This window comes from Vulpes lagopus, chromosome 24, assembly GCF_018345385.1.
Source record: "Vulpes lagopus strain Blue_001 chromosome 24, ASM1834538v1, whole genome shotgun sequence".
Classification (NCBI taxonomy): domain Eukaryota; kingdom Metazoa; phylum Chordata; class Mammalia; order Carnivora; family Canidae; genus Vulpes; species Vulpes lagopus.
In genome coordinates, this window is record NC_054847.1 from 22,573,576 (window position 1) to 22,596,475 (window position 22,900).

At 33.8% G+C, this 22,900-nt stretch overlaps 1 protein-coding gene across 1 annotated transcript in view; it reads right to left on the reverse strand.

The window, feature by feature from the left end:
- The window catches only part of LRP1B (LDL receptor related protein 1B), a 1,815,754-nt gene that overhangs the window by 175,304 nt on the left and 1,617,550 nt on the right, over window positions 1-22,900 (reverse strand). Inside the window, exons 61-66 of the mRNA XM_041739937.1 lie at window positions 17,934-18,122; window positions 16,936-17,084; window positions 10,990-11,083; window positions 7,432-7,548; window positions 6,977-7,096; window positions 5,013-5,132 (exon numbers count right to left, since the gene is read on the reverse strand). Coding sequence (XP_041595871.1) covers window positions 5,013-5,132; window positions 6,977-7,096; window positions 7,432-7,548; window positions 10,990-11,083; window positions 16,936-17,084; window positions 17,934-18,122 — 789 coding nt within the window. The remainder of the gene's footprint in view (window positions 1-5,012; window positions 5,133-6,976; window positions 7,097-7,431; window positions 7,549-10,989; window positions 11,084-16,935; window positions 17,085-17,933; window positions 18,123-22,900) is intronic.

The following is a 22,900-nucleotide window of genomic DNA, read 5'->3' on the forward strand; positions in this document are numbered from 1 at the left end:
AAAGTGGATTCCAGAGAGCTGTGGTGCGAGTAGGAAGTTGACCCAGGTGGCACAGCTGACCAAAAGAATGTCACATAGACATGTAGGGGACAGAGCTTGTAAACCATAACCTGGGGAGACAGGACATAATGGAAAGACATGGATTCTGATATCATCATATAAGAGTCAAATTATAGAAAAGTTTCAACTCTGATTACAAAATAGAAGCATGAATCTAGTACAGATTTGTCAAATCCCAAATCTGCATTTTCTTCTCCAAAATAGAAAATGACAGGCAGAAGGTGAAGAAAGTTCGAAATTAAAATCTGAAGTGAAAATCCTGGAGCTACTACAATTGAGGTATTGCATGTATTTTGGTCAGGCATTCAAATCTGGTATTTGTCCAATATTGTAATAAATAGTGGAACAGCCTTTTGAGAATAGTCAACACCTATAATTTAATAAAAGGTAGAGACCTACATTTTATAAAGCTTATTTTTCTCTGGGCATATTGGAAAGAATGAATAAATACTTTCAAGCAGAAAAGAAGTAATTTTATAATAACTATTGACAATTTACAAAACAAAGTTGAACCTGTCTTGCCATAAATGCGAAGGCAGCATATATTTAAATCCTTACTTGCACAGAAGTAGAGCTAAAAGATGTTTTTAAAATATTTATGAATTTAAATCCAAACGTGCCAAATGCAGTTTTTACAGACCCATAAATTTAGCCATCTCAAAAACTATGTGTAATAAGATGGGAAAATATGTAATTTAATTTTAAAATTTGTATCCACTCTCACCAAGAATAAACTATTGGAGCAAGATTCCTAAACCATCTCTAATTTACATCTATTTAGAGTGGATCTAAGGCCTCCTTAAATTCTAGATTAGCATAAAGTTTTTACATGTGTTGAATATTAGTTGTTAAATCTGCAAGTACTCATAAGAACTCAAGAATTACACTGAACAGAATTTAATAAATGGTATTCTGACACATATAAAAATTAAATAATTTTTAAAATGTTTACACATTTAAAGGTATTTGAATCCCCGGTACTTCATGTGCATTTTGTTTGTTCGCAACTTATTCTGCTCTGTTTTGTTAGGCTTTTCCATAGTGTCTCGGTTTTACTGAGACAATTACCCTTGCAATTTAAAACAACAAGAAGTGTTTCATTTAGGATATGTCAAGGTAGAACAAATTACAATGTTAGAACTTTAGAATCGACAGAAACCCATTAGATGTAAAACTGTAAAAAAAAAAATAAATAAATAAATAAAATAAAACTGTAGATACACTGCTGCTGAGACACGATGTATGAGCTAAGAGACGTCCAAGAGTAAAATAGAATCTGCCTCTGAAGTTAGCAGTGGACTGGGACCCCTGGGTTGCTCAGCGGTTGAGCATCAGCCTTCGGCCTGGGGTGTGATCCTGGAGTCCCAGGATCCAGTCCCACAATAGGCTCCCAGCAGGGAGCCTGCTTCTCCCTCTGCCTATGCCTCTGCCTCTCTCTCTCTCTCTCTCTCTCTCTCTCTGTGTCTCTCATGAGTAAATAAATAAAATATTTAAAAAATAGATTTAGAAGTGGACTGAGAAAGTATAGAAGACAACTACAAGGAAAATGAGTTCCATATTGAGTTTTTGTGATAGAGAACAGGTCTGTTACTCAATAGCACTTCATGTAAATCTGCTCTACATCTTGCTAGGCCCTGAGGACACTTGACAGGAGAAATAGTGAAATCTACTTCCTATTCTAGGCAAGGTCCGTTTCCACAAAGACACATATGACTCAGATTCAAGTAATAAAGCCTTAGTTAGATAGGGTTAATCTTTAATAAGTGTTTTTGTTTGTTTTTTCCCAGTCAATGGAAGTATCCAATGTGAATGAACTGTCCCCCAAAGGTGTTAACAAGCTTATCAAAAATATATGGCACTTATACATTTACTGAAGACAGAGGAGAGGGGAAGGAGGTGACCTTTTAGCCCATCAAGAGTGAAGACTGAGAGATGCCTGTGTGGCTCAGTAGTTGAGCTTCTGCCTTCAGCTAGGGGTATAATCGTCAAGTCCTGGGATTGAGTCCCACATCAGGCTCCTGTGGGGATCCTGCTTTTCCCTATGCCTATATCTCTGCCTCTCTCCTTCTGTGTCTTTCATAAATAAATAAATAAAATCTTTAAAAAGGGAATAAAGTTCAGAAATGTTGTACTAAATTATGATGTAGAAGTTTTTCAAATTGCAGTATCTGGTTGACTCATTCTGTTAAGGGCTTACTCTTGATTTATTTGCCTTAGGTCCTCAGAGTCCTGAGACCTCAGAGCACACCCTCCCCACCCACCCAAATCTCTGGAGAGGGGCTTAACTCAGAGTCTGCTTGGGATTCTCTCTCTCCCACTCCCTCTCCACTAGCTGGAGCACTGGAGCTCTAAATAAATAGAAAATAAGTAAGTAAGTAAGTAAATAAAAATAAATAAATAAATAAATAAATAAATAAATAAATAAATAAATACATAAATATTTTTTAAAAAAATTATTTAAAAAATTAATGCCTGTCCAAAACAAAATTTTATAGGCAAATCAGGTGGCAACCTTCTCACCTCTTTTCTTCCTCTTACTGTATGTATGTATGTGTTTGTATACTGTTCTGGAACTTATAACAATGACTATGACTGGGAGGATTCTATATAATTTTATATCAGAAAACATTTGAATATTTTTCCCTTAACACATAATGAATGAGTTGGCTTTAGGGGCACCTGGGTGGCTCAGTTGATTAAGTATCTGACTCTTGGTTTAAGCTCTGGCCATGATCTTGGGGTCCTGGGATCAAAGCCCAAGCCATGGTCTGTACTCAGTAGAGTCTGCTTGTTCCTCTCCCTTCTCTACTGCATGTATGCTCTCTCTTAAATAATTCTTAAAAATCTTTTTTTTTTTAAGAATGAAGTGGCTTTATACTATGTCCACAGAATAGATGTGTTAGTGTGAAATAACCCTTGATTAAAGTCTCAGTTCTACCACCTGCTAACCGTGGAATTTTCAGTAAGTCACACAGTCTCCTTGGGACTCATTTACATCAATAAAATAGGGGCAGCAAAGAGATTATGTGAGATAATGACTATAAAGTCTTTGACAAATTTCCTGGGCTATATGGTAAACACTAAATAAATATTAGGATTTACTGTGATTATAATGACTGATAATTATCAGGTTGAATAATATAATTAACAACAGTTAAGGCACATCTAAGTGAAGAACAAATTGTAGATATTCCAGAAAAAGTATTCATTTAGCTAATATACATCATTATTCCATTTTTCTTTGGTATACAAAAAATGCTAGAGACAACAGAACAAACTTGCGAGTAGTACAGACTAGTCTGCAAAAGTCTTTACTAATAGTTATGAACAAATCAGTGATGACTATAGTTTGAGGCTTTGTGAATTCATTATGAATACCAATTTCACAAAATGGTAAATGTGGTTTCATGATACTGTGGTAAGCTGTTTTGGTTGCATCTTCTGAAGGCACAGTTATATGGAAGACAGTTATATGGAAGACAGTAGTAGTAAAAACACTTAAAGATACTTGATTATCAATTACTACACATTATAGCTCATGAATTTTGTTCAGTATAAACGGAATTTCAGAGAACATAAAGGTTTCTCATTATTTCCTTTTTCCTCAGAAGAGTTAACTCAGAGCGCTGTGGAATATAGCAGATTAATTTAACACAATTTTGTCTATGAAGCCTGGAAGTCCTAAATTCAGTTTGAATACACTTGCCTTTCCCTCTTTCTCTCTCTTTTTTCTTTCTTTCTTTCTTTCTTTCTTTCTTTCTTTCTTTCTTTCTTTCTTTCTTCTTTCTTTCTTCTTTCTTTCTTTCTTTCTTTCTTTCTTTCTTTCTTCTTTCTTTCTTTCTTTCTTTCCTTTCTTTCTTTCTTTTTTTCTTCTTTCTCTCGTTCTTTCTTTTCTTTCTCCCTTTCTCTCTTTCTCTCTCCCATTCTCCCTTCCTCTCTCACTCCCTCCCTCCCTCTCTCCCTCCCTTCCTTTCTTCTTTGAAGAGGGGAGAGGCAGAGGGCAATGGAGACAGAGAATTCCATGCAGGCTCCACACACATTGCAGAGCCAGACACAGGGCTAGATCTCACAACTCTGAGATCATGACCTGAGCTGAAATCAAGAGTCAGACACTTAACTGACTGAGCCACTGAGCCACCCCATATTTATTTTTCTTAATCAATTACTAGATAAAATAATTTTTTGCTTCCCCAACAATGCCAAGTTTGGTATGTCCACCTACGAAATGCCTCTATTAGTATTTAATAAATGTTGATAAAATGAATTACATATGACAACTAATCTTCATTTCTGTCTTCCTGTTGACATTTTCAAGATAGAATCAAATGCATTAAACAAAATAAATATGTTCTCCATTTCTACAATTTTAATTAAGGAATAATTCTTGTAAATAAAAGTATTGATTTTAAGTAAAAAGATAAATGTTTCAGAAACAAATGCTAACTTAAGTGATCATTGTCATCTATTAAAACAGAACAGATACTTTATCTTTTCTCTTTTTTTTACCATGTTTATGAATGACCAATAATCATTGAATAAATGGAAAAATTATATGTATTTAAGTAAAAAAATTGTCTCTGTGAACAACACTGAGACAATGAATGTCTCATTGCTTCTATTCATTAAATACTAATATCATGTGCATGCTCTGCCACAAGAAGAGATAGTTCAGTCTACCTTATAGATTCATCTATTTCATCAAAAATAGTTTTGAGTCATTTTCAGCAACATTATTCTTTTGCCTTATTCTTCTCGGGGTAAAAACGGCTAACCTGAGATTGTTTTTATAAAATAGCTAATCTGAGGTCACACAACTCTGTGAACGCAGAGACAAAACTTTCTCATGGGAGACCCTGGCTTCATTAGAATTGTGTTCAAATCCCTTTCACTGTGGCTATGTCAGATGATGATACAAATACAATAGGTACCATCCAGGGTCACAAAACACTCACCACAGTTGGCCTCATCTGATGCGTCTGCACAGTCTGGATCCTCATCACAAACCCACAGCTTGGAAATGCAATGTTTAGTAGTTTTACACTGGAAATAGTCTGGAGAACAGCTGTTTTCGGCTTAAGGAGAAAACATCTATTAAAATGTAGCTTTCAATAAGAACAATTTATCTAAAAACCAATTAGACAAACAAATGCTTAAGATAATCAACTGGAAATGTATTATCTTTTAATTAATAAATCTCTGAAGGTGAAGAGTTTTAACTTGCATAATCTATAATATATTCCAAATATCCTTTTCAGTAGAAATAAATAAAAAATATTTCTGCAATGATGCATTGGATAAAAAAATCAGAGTTTTCAAAACAAGGCCACCTTGATTACCTGTATTTTGAAATTAATTTTAAAAATAAAGAATTCAGAGACTTTCAGAATAATTTTACCAGATAAATAAATGTAAGAATTTATGCATATGCATTTCTATAAATAGAAAAAGACTAAAATCAGAAGATATTCATGAATAAGGAAATAAAAAGCAAAAAAAACTTATCGAAATCTCTAGTTGTGTTGAGTTTTTGAGGGAAGACATGAATGTCTGACTGTAAACTGCATCACAAATCCTAGTCAGTTTAATGGATCAGCTCCTAGAATGACTAACCATAAAGAACTGGTACCGACTTTATTCTGAATGCACCATCTTAATCAAATTGCTGGGTGACTGCACATTATTTACTGATAAAAGTTTTAGAGGAATAAAATAAAACCTCAGCAAGACAGAAACATTGGCAGCAGTTCTGTTGAAACCCTGAAACTTGGCAGGTACTTTATTGTTCAGATTCTGTATGTGTTCGTGTATATGTGTGTGTGCATGCGTGTCTGCCTATGTGCCTATATGTATATGACATAAACTGTTTTGCTTTCCATTTAATCTAGTTTGATTTTATTGGTGGGGGATGGAAATAAGAGATAAAAAGAATAGAAGATGTTTTACTACTGTCCTTTGAAGTAGCTTGCTAAGACACATTAAATAGAGTATTATTTACAATTTTTAACACAATTTTGTTAGGTTATTTTGCTCAGATGTTCTCATCATACATTCAACATGTATTTTATGAGGAAAAAAGCAATCTCTTGTTAACGGAGCTGATTTCAAGTAACTAATTAGTCAGTAGAAGAAAATTACCCGTGGCTGCTTAGTGTGGGCAAAAAAAAAATAAAATCAATTTATGAATAAAACACTATAGTCACCTATAATGTTGATTTTGCTTCTTCTCTTAAGGATGATACAAATGAATGCATGTTGTTTCACGTTAATCTTCGGGTACCTTTTTTTTAAGATTTCATTTATTCATTCATGAGAGACACATAGAGAATGACAGAGACATAGAGGGAGAAGTAGACTCCTCACAGGGAGCCTGATAGGGGACTCGATATGGGACTCGATGGGGGACTTAATGGGGGACTCGACCCCTGGACTCAGGAGGCAGATACTCAACTACTGAACTACCCAGGTGTCTCTCTTCAGGTAGCTTTTTAAGTGAAGACCATCCATGGGGTGCCTAGGTGGCTCAGTTGATTAAGCATCTGCCTTTGGCTGGGTCCTGATCCCAATATCCTGAAATCAAGCCCCATGTAGAGCTCCCAGCTGGTCAGGAGCCTGCTTGTGCCCCTCCCCCTACCCCTCCCCCTGTTTGTGTGCTCCCTTGTGCACTCATGCTCTTTCTCTCTCATGAATGAATAAAATCTTTTTGTTTTTTAAAAAGACCATCCATGTTTTAATGTTCTCTATACTCTTTATAGAGAGCTTCTTAAGTAACCAAAGGTGTCAGTTTGGAAGTCTTTGTCACAATTGCTGTTATGTGTTTCCACATTGTGTGGATGTATGGTACACGATAAAAATTTTTAGACCAACATCAGTTGAGACTCAGAAGTAAAACAAGACAGAACATTCTCAGGTGACTTACGACAGTCCCTTTCATCTTCCTCATCCCCACAGTCATCTTGTCCATTACACCTGAGGTTTACTGGGATACATTTTTGGTTCTTTGTACACTTGAACTGACCCGACAGGCAGACATGTGTGTCTAAAAGAAGGAAAGAACAACAACAATTAAATATGTGCTGAAAACTGCGTCTGAATTTATTTTTTTAAATTTTTTAAAAATTTTTATTCATGATAGTCACAGAGAGAGAGAGAGAGAGAGGCAGAGACACAGGCAGAGGGAGAAGCAGGTTCCATGCACCGGGAGCCCGACGTGGGATTCGATCCCGGGTCTCCAGGATCGCGTCCTGGGCCAAAGGCAGGCAGGCACCAAACCACTGCACCACCCAGGGGTCCCTGTGTCTGAATTTAAATCAGTGCAGTCAAAATCAGGTAAGAATTAGATTTATATTCTCGGTTAAGAATGTAATCACCTACCACAGTTGAGCTCATCCGAATTGTCTCCACAGTCATTCTCTCCATCACAGATGAAAGCAGGCAGAGCACAGAGCCCAGTGCCGCACTGAAACCGGCCTGGCTGACATTTAAATTCAGCTAGGGGAGAAAAGAGACAGGTATCATCGAATGCCAAGCTTCATTCACGACCTCTTAAAGAGAGCTCTTCTGACATTACAGATATTTATTATTTCATTATATGAAACATATCCTGGAGCACAGCATGAATGTCTTACACATAGATAGCTCTTGGATTCAGATACATGGTACTGCTAAGCTATGAGCAACTCAGATGGCCTCCAGAATACATTTCACAAATTAACAGAAGAAATCCCAGGTGATAATTATTTTGCCATATTTTTGAGTTTATATATGGAATAATGATAACAATAATCATCATAATAAAGTAGGATCTATTGAATATCTACTCTTTATCAGAAACAAGGTAAGGTCCTTCCACATAGAGCTACTAATTGAATCTCATCATAACCTTCTTATCTCAATATCACCATAACCACTTTATAAATGATGAAACTAAGTCTCATGGATATTAATAACTCACCCAAGTATGTACAAGTTTCAAGGGCCAGATTTGGAAATTAGATCCAGATCTGATTCTGAAGTCGTCTCAGAAACTACGTTGCTTGTATTAAAACATTTATCTTTTGGCTCAAATAAATCAACCAAATATTAATAAGTGATATTTTAAACTTTTTTGGAAAATTACTCTTTTATATTTATAATATTAATTAAAAATTTCCTTAATATTAAAAAATAACTCAATATATGCTTGACTTCCATAGGTGAGTTCTAAAATGTCATTTAACTTCAATCTATAACATTTACTAATCACACTAAATGTTGAAACTGTATGATACTTAATTTTCTCACACTCTGAACATGTGCATTTCCTCTATTTACTGTTGCTTCATATATGATTTTCTTGAATATTCCTTTGCTACCAAAACAACCTTCTCATAAGAAGAGTTATAGATTTCAGAGGACTTTCAATGCCTGGAAAATAGCTGGGAAGCCCATTTGACCTTTTAAATGTGCCTTTAGAATGATCCTTGATGTACTAGAGCATCATAGAAAATGTAATTAAAAACTTAGGATGCCAGAGAATTCGTGATGCATCAATTCAACCACATGTATTTAAATAACATTGTTGAAGTTTGCAAGTATATGAAACATCCTGGGATTAAGCTTCCCCGCCTTTTCAGATGAAATTAGAAGTATTACCAGTAACTTAGTACCTACAAATTTTGGTGATGCAGCTCTTCAAAAATGAATTCTAAATGCTGCACAGACTCCTGTACATCACTTTCCACCTCACCATAACTCTTAAAGTAAAGCTTCATGCCTACAGATGTTCAGTGCTGTTAACCTGTCGACTCCAAGTAAAAGATCATTTACTGAAAGATCACAAGAGATAATGTCACCAATAAAAACATGCAGTATTGGTATTTAACCAGGATAAGGATGATATAGAGACTCTTAGATACCAGATGTCTCCTTGTTTCCCCTCAAAAGACATTAAGGTTATATTTGTTCATCATCTATTTTGAAAGTGTATAAATGTGAAAAACTTATTATACTAAATCTTTGGTTAATTTTTTATATCAGTATGGTTACAACATGATATTCCAGGCAAGATTAAAGTTAGAGCTCAGGAGCTGCAGATAGTTTAGAAGGGAAAGCATTGGGAGGCACTGTGTCTGCGGGTCATTATGGTGGTATTTCCTCAGAGAACACTTGAGTAAATATGGGCAGGAAAAGTCATCTTACTATCAGGGCTCATTTAACATATTTGTTCTTTATTTTCATAAATTACAAAATAAGTTGTATTTGTTAATTTATTGTATTGTCAAAAGTTTACTTTATTGTGGGGAAATCAATAACTTTTTTTTAATGAGTAACTTTCAGTTAGTCACCAATATAATTTCTTGTTACTTTGATAGTCCTTTTAATTCAATAACTTTAAAAAAGAATAACTCAGGCATAGTACAGTACAGTACAGGCATAGTACATGTCTATCATGGTGAAAACAAAAACTGTATTTAAAAAAATCAAAGACCAATGAACCTTTCAAAAACATAAAGAGAATATTAGGAAAGTGATGACTTCTGTAACTTTTTTCCTTTTCCTTGAATATATTATTAGCTGCTTTCAAAGCTATAAATGAACTATGGGAAACAACTTCATATGTTTTATATACTTGGTAGTGCAGAGGATGGAATATATCTCATCTAAGTAACTATCTAGAGGCCCTAAGTTTAGAGCAGTTTTGTAATTATGTGGTAGAAAGTCCTACAGCAGAAAGTAACTAGCTTTTACTTAAGAGAGTATACTATCTCTCTTTAGTGCAAGCCTGGGGATCTTGAACTCAGTTGTCAAGGCCAAATCATGGCAACTATCCACTGAAATTTGAGAGAATTATCAGGATTGACTATAAGCATCTTCACTTGACAGTACAGTATTGGAGTTGCCCATGGAATGAACTATAAAAGTCTATCAAGAAATAGTTAAACTGATTATCCATTAAACCAAAGTTACCAAATATAGCTAAATGTATAGACACATATATGTACATACACGTGGGCCATATATATATATGGCCAGCAAGTTTAAACTATTTATTATCTGAGCCCTTACAGAAAGCTTGCCAAATGCCAAATATGGCTAAAATATCATCAGAAATATCAGGAAAAAGGTATCCTGAATTCATTAAAAAGTTGAATTAATTTGGCTAATTTGAATTAATTAATTGAATCACACTTTCTTAGGAATCTTAGATAATTGAAAAGGTAGGAATATTTAATCCCAGATTCACATACTTGCAAACTTCAATAATGTCATTTAAAATAAATGTGTTTAAACTGATGCACCATGAATTCCCTGGCATCCCAAGTTTTTAGGATGTCATAAAAATATACACTTTATATAATATATAAATATAGATATACATATATATGTATATGTATGTGTATATATATGTATAGGGTACCTAACCATGCCAATCACAGTTTGAGTCCAAATATAATTGGCAGTCATTTTAAGGCAATTCCTAAGAGTATAGGAATGATTAGTAGAACAAACTAATGATTCATATTGAAAAAAAAAACTCACTTTTAAGGAATTTCCAGTAGTGTAAAACTGATAAGTAGTTGAAAGATTAATCCTTTAACAGTAAGATTTGTTATGAATTTGCCCATTTTGCCCATTTTTACTTCTAATATGGTGATCTATCCAGTCAAAATCATGCTGATTGTCATTATACTGATCATTGCATGAGGAGTGTAATTTTTCTTCTAGTAAGAAAATTGAAGACAAATGAAACTTCAAGACAAAATTGCTGATGACATCATTCTAAATGTAATAATTAACAGAGACATACTCAAGACAATGTAACAATTTCTGATGTATACTTAAAGATTTTGTAAAAACAAAAGGCAATATTTAAGGTCTCACTTCAACTTTCAAGGTCTGGGATATAAGTAGCTCTAACTTCTAAATTCCTACATTCACCAATGTACTCACGACAGTCATCAGGTTCATCAGATCCATCGCCACAGTCATCCACAGTGTCACATTTCCACCAGAATGGAATACATTTGTCAGTTTTGCATCGAAACTTGAAAAAAGAAAAAAAAAAGGGAAAAAAAAAGGTTGAAGAACCCTACCTTTATATAAAATGGATATTTAAAAACTCACCAGGGCAGAGCAGCCTAACCTACTCTCTTGCTGCAAATTTGAACTGTGGTGGTCTTAGAGAATTCCACAATAGGGAATAAATGCACGACAAGTAGCAAAATGATCTGCCAGGAAAGCATATTGTTCAGGAAAACCTCCTGGGCTTTCTGAGCACAGGCAAGCTTACGCATTTACATATGATCTATGGTTGCTCTTGCACCACAACAACAGTTATGTAGTTGCTACAGAGACCATGTGGCCAGCAAATTTAAAATATTTATTATCTGAACCTCTACAGAAAGCTTGCCAAATGCTGAATATGGCTAAAAAAATCAGCAGAAATCTCAGGAAAAGGTATCCTGAATTCATTGAAAAGTTGAATTAATTTAGCTAATTTGAATTAAGTTAATTGAATTGCACTTTATTAGGAATCTTAGCCAATTTGATTAACATCTCTCTATCTGTATTCCTTAGCTACTAAAATGAGGAGTTACAGATAATCCGGATGATCCTTTCTGGTACTGTCATGCTGTGATTTCATGGAACTGTCTGAACATAATGCCTTTAGCCAAAATGAATATCTGCCCACATAAATTTTAAGAATACTTCTTTAAAGCAGTTAAAAGCAGTACAGTTATTTTCAGTTTTCAGAATTCTTAATAAATATACATGGTCTTTTGCAATAAATAAGATAAATCATCATAACTAAAAACAACAGGTACAAAAATTGCACTGGACAGTTAAAAAGGCAAGGAAGAATTTATTTAAAACTACCGCAATAGGGGAGAGAGATTGAACTGAATTCCACTGAAACAAAAGGCAGGGGTTGATTTAAGCTCTGGTGTAAACTAATGGAAAAGTATAGAGGATGTTGGCCAATATGATTAGGCCATTCGTATTTGCCAGGTGGTACTTACCAAAGCTGAGCTCCCACCTTCCCATTGAGTCTAAAACAAGCATATACTACCTTTCTTTTTCTTTCTTCTTCTTTAAGATTTTATTTATTCATTCATGGGAGACACAGAGAGGGAGGCAGAGATCTAGGCAGAGGAAGAAGCAGGCTCCCTATGGGGAGCCTGATGTGGAACTTGATCCCAAAACCCTAGAACCACAACCTGGGCCAAAGGCAGATGCTCAATCACTGAGTCACCCAGGTGTCCCATGGACTACCTTTCCTTGATGATTAAATTTCTGGGGGATGGTTCCAGATCCTTGAGGAAGATATTCCTAGGCTGCAAAACGTAAGAGCTGGAGAAAATTTACATCTCAAAGGGGCAGAGAATAATTCACAACTGCAAGTTTTCTAGAATAAGTGCTCTAAGAAAAGGGACTCAGGGGCCTATTGTCAGGAATTAACTGCCTAAAGTTAGTCCATCCAAGGAATGTTAATGCTATCATGGTCAATGACTTACCAACCTATAGTATATCCTCCCCTACGAAGCCTAGCAGAGAACCTAGCAAATAATAGGTATCTCTATTTTAAAATGAACATCTGTATATAAAAAAAGTTTAAAAAATAAGGCTGCCACAGATTTTTTTTGGTGAATATTATTTTTGAATATTATATATATTTTTAAATAAAACACCAAAGAAAATTGCTGTAATAAAACTTATTCTCAAGATTATCCAAAAACCTATTCACTGACAGATTTATTGCTTAGCAGGGAGCCTGACCTGGGGCTCAATCCCAGGATCCTGAGATCATGACCTGAGCTGAAACCAAGAGTCAGAAGCTTAATGGACTGATCCACTCAGGCACCCCTATTAATGTGTTGTATTTGTTCTATCATCCTTTTCATTTAAATAGTTAAAATTGTAAGAAAAAAAATCTATTACTTACAGAAGTAGGAAATTTTTTTCTCTTTCTCTCTTTTCTTTTGGAATAAACCCTCACATGGAAAATTAACAATAGAGAAACTAGTTGAAAATGTTATATGGTAGTAATTACTTATAAGCTATTTACCATACATGTAACATGTTGCTAGAAAAATGTTCCAGAAGGTTATATTATTGCATTTTTTATAAGAAAGGTAATCTGAATTCAAATTCTTCTCCTGAAACAGAGCACAGAATTATTGTTCCTACTTAACTACACTATTGACCTAATGTACGTAGAGACCAAGAAAACCCAGGAAATTTATACCCTAGTGATCTCAGACTACAAATTAACTACTTTCAGTTTTAAGCTTATTCTCACAAAATAAACTAAGGAAAATCACACTTTACAAATAGAGAGTACATACATCTAAGACAATTGCCATTAAATTTTTATTTTATTAAAACCAAGCAATAGATAAAGTTTAGTAAGTTTCTTCTAGCACTATCAAATTATTTTCTTCTTTATTTCGACAGAAATTCAGTGAAAAGCATATATCACAAAATTCATCTGGAATTGAAAATAGTAGTTTGACAACTTTCTACAATTTATTAATTTTCTTCTTGAAGTGTTTCTGTTGCAATTTCAATTTGAATGGCCTGAAAGCAAGGTGACATTCTCTTTGGATGCTGTATGCCAGACAGATACGTAACACAAAAGAATATAGCCTAGGTTCAACTTTCCCTAATGAGACGGATTAGTGAGCTAAAAGTTTGTTCATTTAAAATACTATTAGTTTCAAGTAAGAGAAAATTTGACGCTAGCTTTTGCTGAACCTCTCTGGATACCATGAAGTTGATTCAAGGCAGATCTACATTATTTTCTTAAATAAGAGATTCTTTTTTTCCTAGTAGCAATATGGAAGGGAATAGAGCACTGTGAATCCAGGGGAAGATCTGACTGTTCAACTGATTTTCCCATTTTTGCTTAGCCTGTGGTCATATCTGTGGTGGTTTTTATAAATTACCACAGGAAAAATATTACCTTTATAGATAGTGACTGTCTGGGGATATCAGGCTAACTCTGAAAGCAATTGCCCTGAACATTAAACATTTCCAGTCATTACAGTATATCAAAGTACATTAGCAAGAGGATTTCATGTCTCCTGAGTATATTCAAAGCCTTCCCAATCAAGATTTGAAAAATATCTAAAATACATATTTTAAACTCACTACATATGCCTGATTTAAATAAACACCAAATGTTGGAATTATATAAGACATGACGATTGTGCTTGCCATTTCATTTTTAATAAGAACATAAAAGGTTTGAGCTAAGAGAAGGCCGGGGTAAAATACACTTATTATGTTACTTTTTATGCTAATCAACATTTTATTCATTACTCTCAAAGGAAGATTTCTTCTATTTTGTGTCTGGGCTTCATTTTTCATACTTAAATACAGTAACTTAAAAAAGATAAATGCTAACTATAAGTATAAAACATTCCTCATGGTAAATGTTCTCTAAGACTAATATCTTCAAAAAATAAATTGCAAACTGCAATTATCACCCACAAGAAGAAGCTATAAAAAAAAACTACTAAATACATGTCTGTTAAAATGGATACAGGTATAAAATGCAAATTCTGCATACACAAGTGAGGTTTACTTGCAATAGAAAAAGTCTCCATTTAAAAACTAAGTAAAGTCATTTTTAAATTCACTTTTATTAGAAAATAAAAATGAATTAGCTTTAATATTTGAAGTGATAAGTGCTATAAGAATTGGATTTGATCTTATTTTTTACCCGGTTTTCATGTTCATTTTCAATTCTAATAGAATTATTATTGGTGTGATCTGCCTATTTTATTTTTCTAAAAAATAATGAAAATTTTATTTTCATAAAAATGAAACGAAGTGATAACTCTTTTCTTCAGGAAGTACTGCTGACAACAAAAAATATCTGATCCACAATTTGTGTTGTGGTTGCTGTTCTCACTATTGTTGAATTTTTAAAATTAAAAACAAATTCATGTAAAAAAATTATTGGGGTATTTAAAAGTTCTATATATTTTAATCATATCATCAGTGATACTAACTTGGGAAATAATTTAATTATATGAATAATATTTTTAGGGAGTGGATTTAGGTATTCATTTAATTGGTCTGATTGTTTTTTGGCATTGACTAAATATAGGTTTTCTTATATAAACTTTGAAATGTTTTATTCCCTTTACTATTAAGGAAAGCTGATGTTTTGAGATGTTCTGTGTATCAAGTGTCCTTTTCTGTTTGGCTACTGAGGTTCAGCACCTTGTATATGGCTTAGACGGGCATCATCGTTTCTACTAAGTCACGTAAGGCCACAGTGTTAGGCCCAAACAGAGTGACTCTTGGGCCACTCCAGAATAAGGGGCTAGAGGTTATTTCAGGATAATCGGAAGTTTAAACCAGAAATGATCTAAACTAAACAGTACTAACTGAAATTGTATTTAAAAAGTTTTAAGAACCTGAGATTTCTCCCTTAAATTTTCTCTCTGTGAATAGTTTGCTTATTTTGCCTCTTACAGAGACTTAAATTTCTAGTTCTCTATAGATAATGCATTGTATTTATACAAATACTTAGGGGATTATAATTAAAACAATACACTTTGTAAAGAAAGAAGAAACTGCAACCTGTGCCTCCAATTATACCTCAGAACCTCCTGATGGCAGCTCACACTAATTGCACAAACACCCTTGAGTGTGTTCTCATTGCAGTACAGGACAAGGGCAATAACAACACTTACTATGTACCAGGAACTTTTCCCATTTAATCTCCATAACAGTGGTCTGGAAATATTAGTATTTCCATTTAAAAGACAAGAAAACTGAGGCATCACGAGGGTAAGTAACAAACCCAAGATTATTCAGCCAATTTAAAGCAGTCGGTGTTACAGTCAAAGTGAAACTGGTTTCAGAGTCAGAGTGGTCAAGTGCCCTCAACCACTACACACACTGTCTGCCTCAAAGTGCTCTGATTTTTTGCACTGTACAGTTCTTCAAGCTGGGTGAGCTAGTATTAGCTTCTTCATTCTGAAAATAAGCACACCCTAAGAGGAATTCAGCGTTTTGCCATGAAGTCACTGCTCCAATTAGAAAACCAGCAGATTCAAAACAGAGAATTCTAGGAACACATTTAGTCATAGTTTCTTTGACAATTTTATTTTAAATAACAGAGTGACTCAAATATAACAAAATCAAATCTTAGGATTTCATAGGACTATGATACAAAATTTGAAAGTAGTAATATCAAGTCCATGTAACTACCTACCATTGGGTATACATCTTAATATCTTTAGTAGAAACAATTACATGTTGGAAAAAAAAAAAACTTTTGGAAGGGAATTATTTAGATAATATAATTTTTCAATTAAAAAACTCTAGAAAATTACTTTTTATCCAATTCATCTTTTCTCTATCACTTGCTCTGAGGAATGGGAGAGGAGCAGAGATGGTGGCAAAGCAGATTATCTAGGAAGATTTGTTTATTTATTTAAACTGTATATATCTTAGTCTTTGCCCTATGCCACAATCACTGTGCCTTCTTGAAATATGTCAAATCTCTTCAGATGATTGTGCTATATCCATTTGTGATTTGAACCATTATTCTGTGTGGGGCTTTGTAAAAAGTGGTTTTCAGCATTGTTTTTGTTTTTTTTTTTTTTGTTTTTTTTTTTTCAGCATTGTTTTTGTTTCTCTTTTGGCTTCTATCTGTATCTCCTATCTCCGAAGTTCTCATTCTCAGAATATAGATCAACTACTTTTCCTTTACTATGTGATCCTCTATATAATGTATGGAATGGTCATCATGCTATGCTAAACAACAACAACAAAAAATGATGCTTCAAAAATGGTTTAAGTCAATAAAATTCAAGCAAAGCCTTTATAATAACTTGATGATGTATCTTAGAACGTGGTATCTAGACCTCTACTCACCTGACTGGCTGTGCAGTTGGATAAGCAAGTCCTATTGTCAGCTGCAAGATAGAAGTTGGTGGGACATGCACAGGTATGAGTCTTTCCAGGGGCTAAAAGGCACAGATGACTACAACCTCCGTTATTTATCATACAGAGATGTTTGGAAACTACAGATGAGAAAGAAACAGAGAAATCAAGGCCTAAATGTAATATGGGATTAGAGACAGGCCATTTAAACTTCATAACTTGTAGAACTTTGTAATCAAGAAGCCATCAAGATCATACATATAATTAATTGTACTTGGTTATAAATTCTGTTGCCCAATGGCATTCATTTTACCATTAAATAATTTTAAGGATGCATTTCCACAAGACAAGCTTTTTAGTAGAAAAAAAAATGTCCATCAGAAAAATGTAGACTAGAAGCATTTTGGATGAAGACATACATATGTTTAGAAATATAAATGTAAAATAAAACAATGAAACAATGATCTACAACTAATAGTGTAGTGACTTTGTTTTCTAAGCCAAATAGTGTTTTAAGCAAAATAATCAAAACTTTATTCCATAAGGTCTGATAGAATTCCTACTAGACATATGCTTAAATAAACTGGATATATTTATCATTTGTAGAGCCCCAGAGATACATAAACATAATTCCTTCCACCCAGCATTCCAGAAAGTAAGGATCCTATAACTATTATGTAAATAAGTCATTTCAAGAATGCATTCTCTACTTCTCCAACTACAGATATTATTGTTACTTCAACATAATACCTCAACAAATTAATAATTCTCTGTACTATCATTGAGCTTCATATTCCTTAATAGACATATTGATATGCCTTAATAGACATACTTGAAATCAACTGATTTCACCCTATACAGTTGTGCTAAATAATGAAATCTGGTACTCTTTCTTAAAGCTAAATTTACACTTAACCATGGAAGAAACAAAAATGGAATGTTACTAAAGATGTTGATGCATTTATGGAAATCATGGAAAGAATAATTACCATCAGGTTGTCTATAAGAATGATACACCTGGATATCTGTGATGGCATGCCATGAGTTAATCAGTGACAGTCTGTCTGCTCCCGAGGTTTTATGGGCACGGCTGAGTGACTTGGTTTTCCCATCAGTCCAGTAGATGTAGTCTTCAAACAATGTTAGTGCAATCACCCCTGGAATATCTTGATTAGGGACTGTAATAGGAGATGGTAAGATTAATGTTCAGTCTTGGAAGACTGCCAGTTAAAATATTCAATACTACATGGGCTGACAGATACAACTGCTACAGAACTTCATGTGAATAATTGCTGTGACAACCTGTCAGGCCAGCAAGGTTCTTTATTACCAGATAAGAGAATGCAGGATCTGGCACAGGAGTTTACTTTGCTCAGAGTTAACCTGATTTGACCACTGGGAAGAATGCAATCCTGCTCACGAGTAATGTCTGCTTCACCAGAAACAAATACCATCCAATATTTTAGAAAAAAAAATATATCCATCCAGTTGTTCCCAACTTAAATCCTTAAATCTACAGGTCATTGTACTGCTTTCTCCCACCTCCAAATTGATTAAATTATATATCCAGGATGAAATGTTTATCTACCTGGAGAAAGAGTGACTCTAAGCCCACTATAAACTATTTTAGTCACTGAGATTTTATGAGTATCTTTACATGCACGATGAGCTGGGAAAGTGATGGAGGAAAATAAGTGTGACAGACAACAATGCATTAGGCAGATTTAACAGCCAAAAAACTGTTTAGTTGCAGGTTAAAATTATTTCATGATTATACTTTCATTATAGGACTAAATTTAAATGTAAATAGTAGATTAAACATCACAAGTGTGAATTTTTCATTCAAGAGATTCCAGGGTCCTATCAGGCACACGAGATATGATAAATTTGTTGGTTGGTGATTTAACGTTAAGTAATTTTAAAATGTGATAGAGTTTTCTTTCAAAAAATTTTCAAAAACTATAAATAAAGAATTTATTTATAAATTTACATGAGCTTTACAATGTTTCTCCATATTTATTTTCATATCTACTTTTGGAAATTCTGAGAAACTGTTCATTTGAAAAAAAGGTACTATAAGTCCAGTAATAAATACTTTTTATAAATTATATTTTCATGACCAAGAATTAATATTTGACATATTCCTCATTCAGGAGTAACTGAAAAACTATCAAAAGTTCAAATACAATTTGTTGTTTTTATTCAGCTGGGCCAAATGTGCTCAGAGAATTCACTATGACACAGAGAAAATAGAAATAAAAGCAATAGGATGAGACTCCTCCAAACAGGTGACACTTGGTAAACCGCTAATGACTATCACTGTAGGATCTAACTAGAAATCCATCTCAGAGTAGATACTATGCCTATAAAGGAAGCAAAAACTCAAGAAAAATCCATATGTGTATACTTTTGATGCAAGCACTGAAACTGAATTGTCTGTGTACTCCTATGGACATGAACCCTACTGCTAGGATGATAAGTGGAACAGGATAGAAAGATGCAAAGGACATTTTACCAGAATGAATCATATCTGAGTTATTTACACTAACTATTCCCACCTCCCCTCCTTAGCTGTATAAATTCATTCCAGAAAGATTTTTAAAAATGTGGTATAATGTTAATCAGGTGAATCCTGGTAATGGGTGATTACAACAATCTTTCAACATATGTGTATGTTTAGAAACCTTAAAAATGAAAATTGGCAGAAAAAGTTGTAACTTCGAGAAAGATTCCATTCAAATTTCCTTAGATGCAAAGAAAATAGTTGTATCATTAAATATGGACTCAAAAAGATAATTATCATTTAAAAAAATCTCAGTCCACCAGAGATTCAACTAGTTTATACACAAAAAGTGGAGCTATTGTAAGAATTTTCTTAACAACTCTAATGTTTCATAGTCTTTTAATTATTCGGTAAGTAACTTATAGCTGACATTTGTTAAGAATTCTAGTACCAGGGAGTTGGCAGTGGTTTTCAGTAGGTGGCCCCACAACAAAGAATGATTAGGCCCAAATATTAATAGTTCTGAGATTGTGAAACCCTGTAGTAGTATATCTACTTTATATACCTTGTTTTATTTAATATGCATAATTTTATTGGATAGTAGTAGGTACATCTCACTTAATAGACAGCTAAGATTGCTAAGAAAGCTAAGATTTGGACAATTTAATACCTTGACTAAAAGGGGAATTAAAAACTGGTAAATGAAGTACTGGTATTTTAATCTAAATCAGACTCTGGCTGCTGAGTTCTTTACATTTTACCTATTAGCGCTGCTTTCAAGGAAGCCAGCCTTATAGGTTAATTATTGCAATAGACTAAATTGTTTCCTTCTTTTCCAAATTCATATGCTGAAGTCCTACTCCCCAAGATGACTGCTTTTGGAGATAGGTAAAAGTGGGGTCCTAATTCAATATGACCAGTGTCCTTATAAGAAGAGAGAAACAGAAACACGAGGGGAGTACACATACAGGGGAAAGGTCTTGTGATGACATAGCAAGAAGAAGCCCATCTACCGGCCAAGGAGAGAGGCCTCAGGAGAATCCAAGTCTGCCACCACCTTGGTCTGGACTTCCGGCCTCCAGAAAATAAACTGTTGTTTAAGCCACCCAGCTTGTAGTACATTGAATGGTAGCCTTAGCAAAGCAATACAAGTATATAAAGCAATAAGACTAATTTCATAAGTTCCATGTGAAAGTGCATGGGGCAGAAGGGGTGTGAAAAGGACAAACAGACTCCATGCTGAGCACAGTGCTTGACTTAGGGCTTCCTTCCCAGAACCCAAAGATCATGACCTGAGCTGAAACCAAGAGTCAGATGCCTAACCAACTGAGTCACCCAGGCACCCTGAAAGTCAGTTCATTTAATTACTTGATTGAAATTACTTCATATTTTCAGACATGGGGCAATTTAAGTATTGCGCACATTTGCTATCTCTAAGCTTGTAGTGACTACCCACCAGAAAATCTCTGTCATCAGATAATTGGTATAAATTTATGGAGATCAAAAAGGTGAACTCTTATTTCAGAAGAAACATGGAACACAGCTGAATGTACAGAAAATGTAGAAAAGGACAAGGTGATGAAATTAGTCCATTTGCCCAAAGTGACCATCTGTTTGATTTAATCCCTTGCTTGAAATTGGCTTAAAGGACAGGACTGTCACTCTTAGCCTTAAAGGCCCACTCCGGGGCTGCTCATTTGGCAAACATATTTATTTCCTAAATAGCATCAAATGCAACCTCCAGAGTATTTGTTCTAGAGAAAACAAAGTTAATTAAAACACCCACTTACGTTAACAAGGGGAAATCCAGTCCTACATATCTAACACGTTGGATAGTAAATCCAACCTTCTATTCTCTAAGAGATGGTGATTATACAACAAATAATGTCAGTGAAAATCAAGCAAACAAAAGAAAGCAAAAAAAAAAAAAAACACAAACAAACAAGATGTTTTTATGTTGCCTTTCTAGGAGCTCAGCTTACAACTTGGCAGTACACCTTATTTTCTTCTTGAGGACTTAAACCTCTCCAATAAGTTGACTATTTGCTTAAGCTTCTATGAAAAAAAATGCCATATATTAACTGCTAAATGATAAATATAAATAAATGAATATCATGTTTCCTTTTCCATAAACAGATGAAGAATTCAGCCCACACTGAGACTAAATGAGATGTTCTAAGCCAAATCATCATATATTCTGGTATAAGAAACTTTCCTGATTCAGAATGAGAAAAATAAAATTGCTTATTTTTGATTGTCTATGTTTTTACTTATTTTTACTTTGTAAATATGTATGTATATATGTGTACATGCATTCATATATTACATATATGTACATTTGTAATATATTATACACACAGATTTGTGTGTGTTCATATATAATTCATACGTTTATAACAATAAATAAGTCCATATAAATATAAACATGGAATGTGATGGCATGAGGGAAACATTTAACAAATTCACTGAGATGTGACTGTGTTTATGGAAAAAGTAGTCAATGTTTTCTCAAAATAACAATAGCTATCCTTTTTAAGAGAAAAATAATATGACCGATTATCATATGTAAGACTGCACTTGCTTAAGTAAAAGAGAAATGTGAAAAATAAAATTAAGGAACTTTTCATTTATAGGTATTCAATAGTCATATAAAATGAGACCAAAAAAACAGAGCTATTGTGTGGGCTGCAGTTTAACAGGTATTTATTATGTATTTAAAGCCTATTTTAAAGCTGCTTTCTGCAGTTAAGTCTATTCTGGATAACAGCTTTATTTATTATACTGTTGCCAGCGTTTCACTCAAGTATTAGGCTCTTAATTTTTATCTTATAGACTATATCTATCAGAATAAAGAAGTTGGTATTTTGCAAAAAATACATCAAAGAAATACTCTTTGTGGAGGTTTTCCTTTAGTCATACTGGATGCTATCCTATCAATGTTCCTAGTAATAATGACAAATAGAATAGGTAGCAATCTGGAATGCTTTTGCCTTAACCACTGCCTCACAATAAGAGTTATTCTATTACAATACTCTTGATTATTCTTTCTTTCTTCTTTTTTTTTTTTTGATAGCATTCATCATGCTAAACAAGTGTATTCCTGGATAATATCATTCTAATTTTGTAGAATTTTTAGTTTAGATACTTAACAAAATGCACCAATTACATTGCAGTATCCATCTTTTGTAGAGTTAAAATGTCATAATTGATGCTATGGGAAGGATATAATATTGGGATAATGGCAGATTCAGCATGACTTTGCCCAATGGGTTAAAGTAGAAATTTCACTAGAGATGTTCTCTCTCTCTCTCTTTTTTCTTATATTTCCTCCAAGATTTACTTTAAGAATTATATGTTATTTTAAAACATTACTTCATATACAGAAATTCCTGTATTATATTATTATAAATATTATTATATTATTTATATTATATTATGTATTTATATTTATAT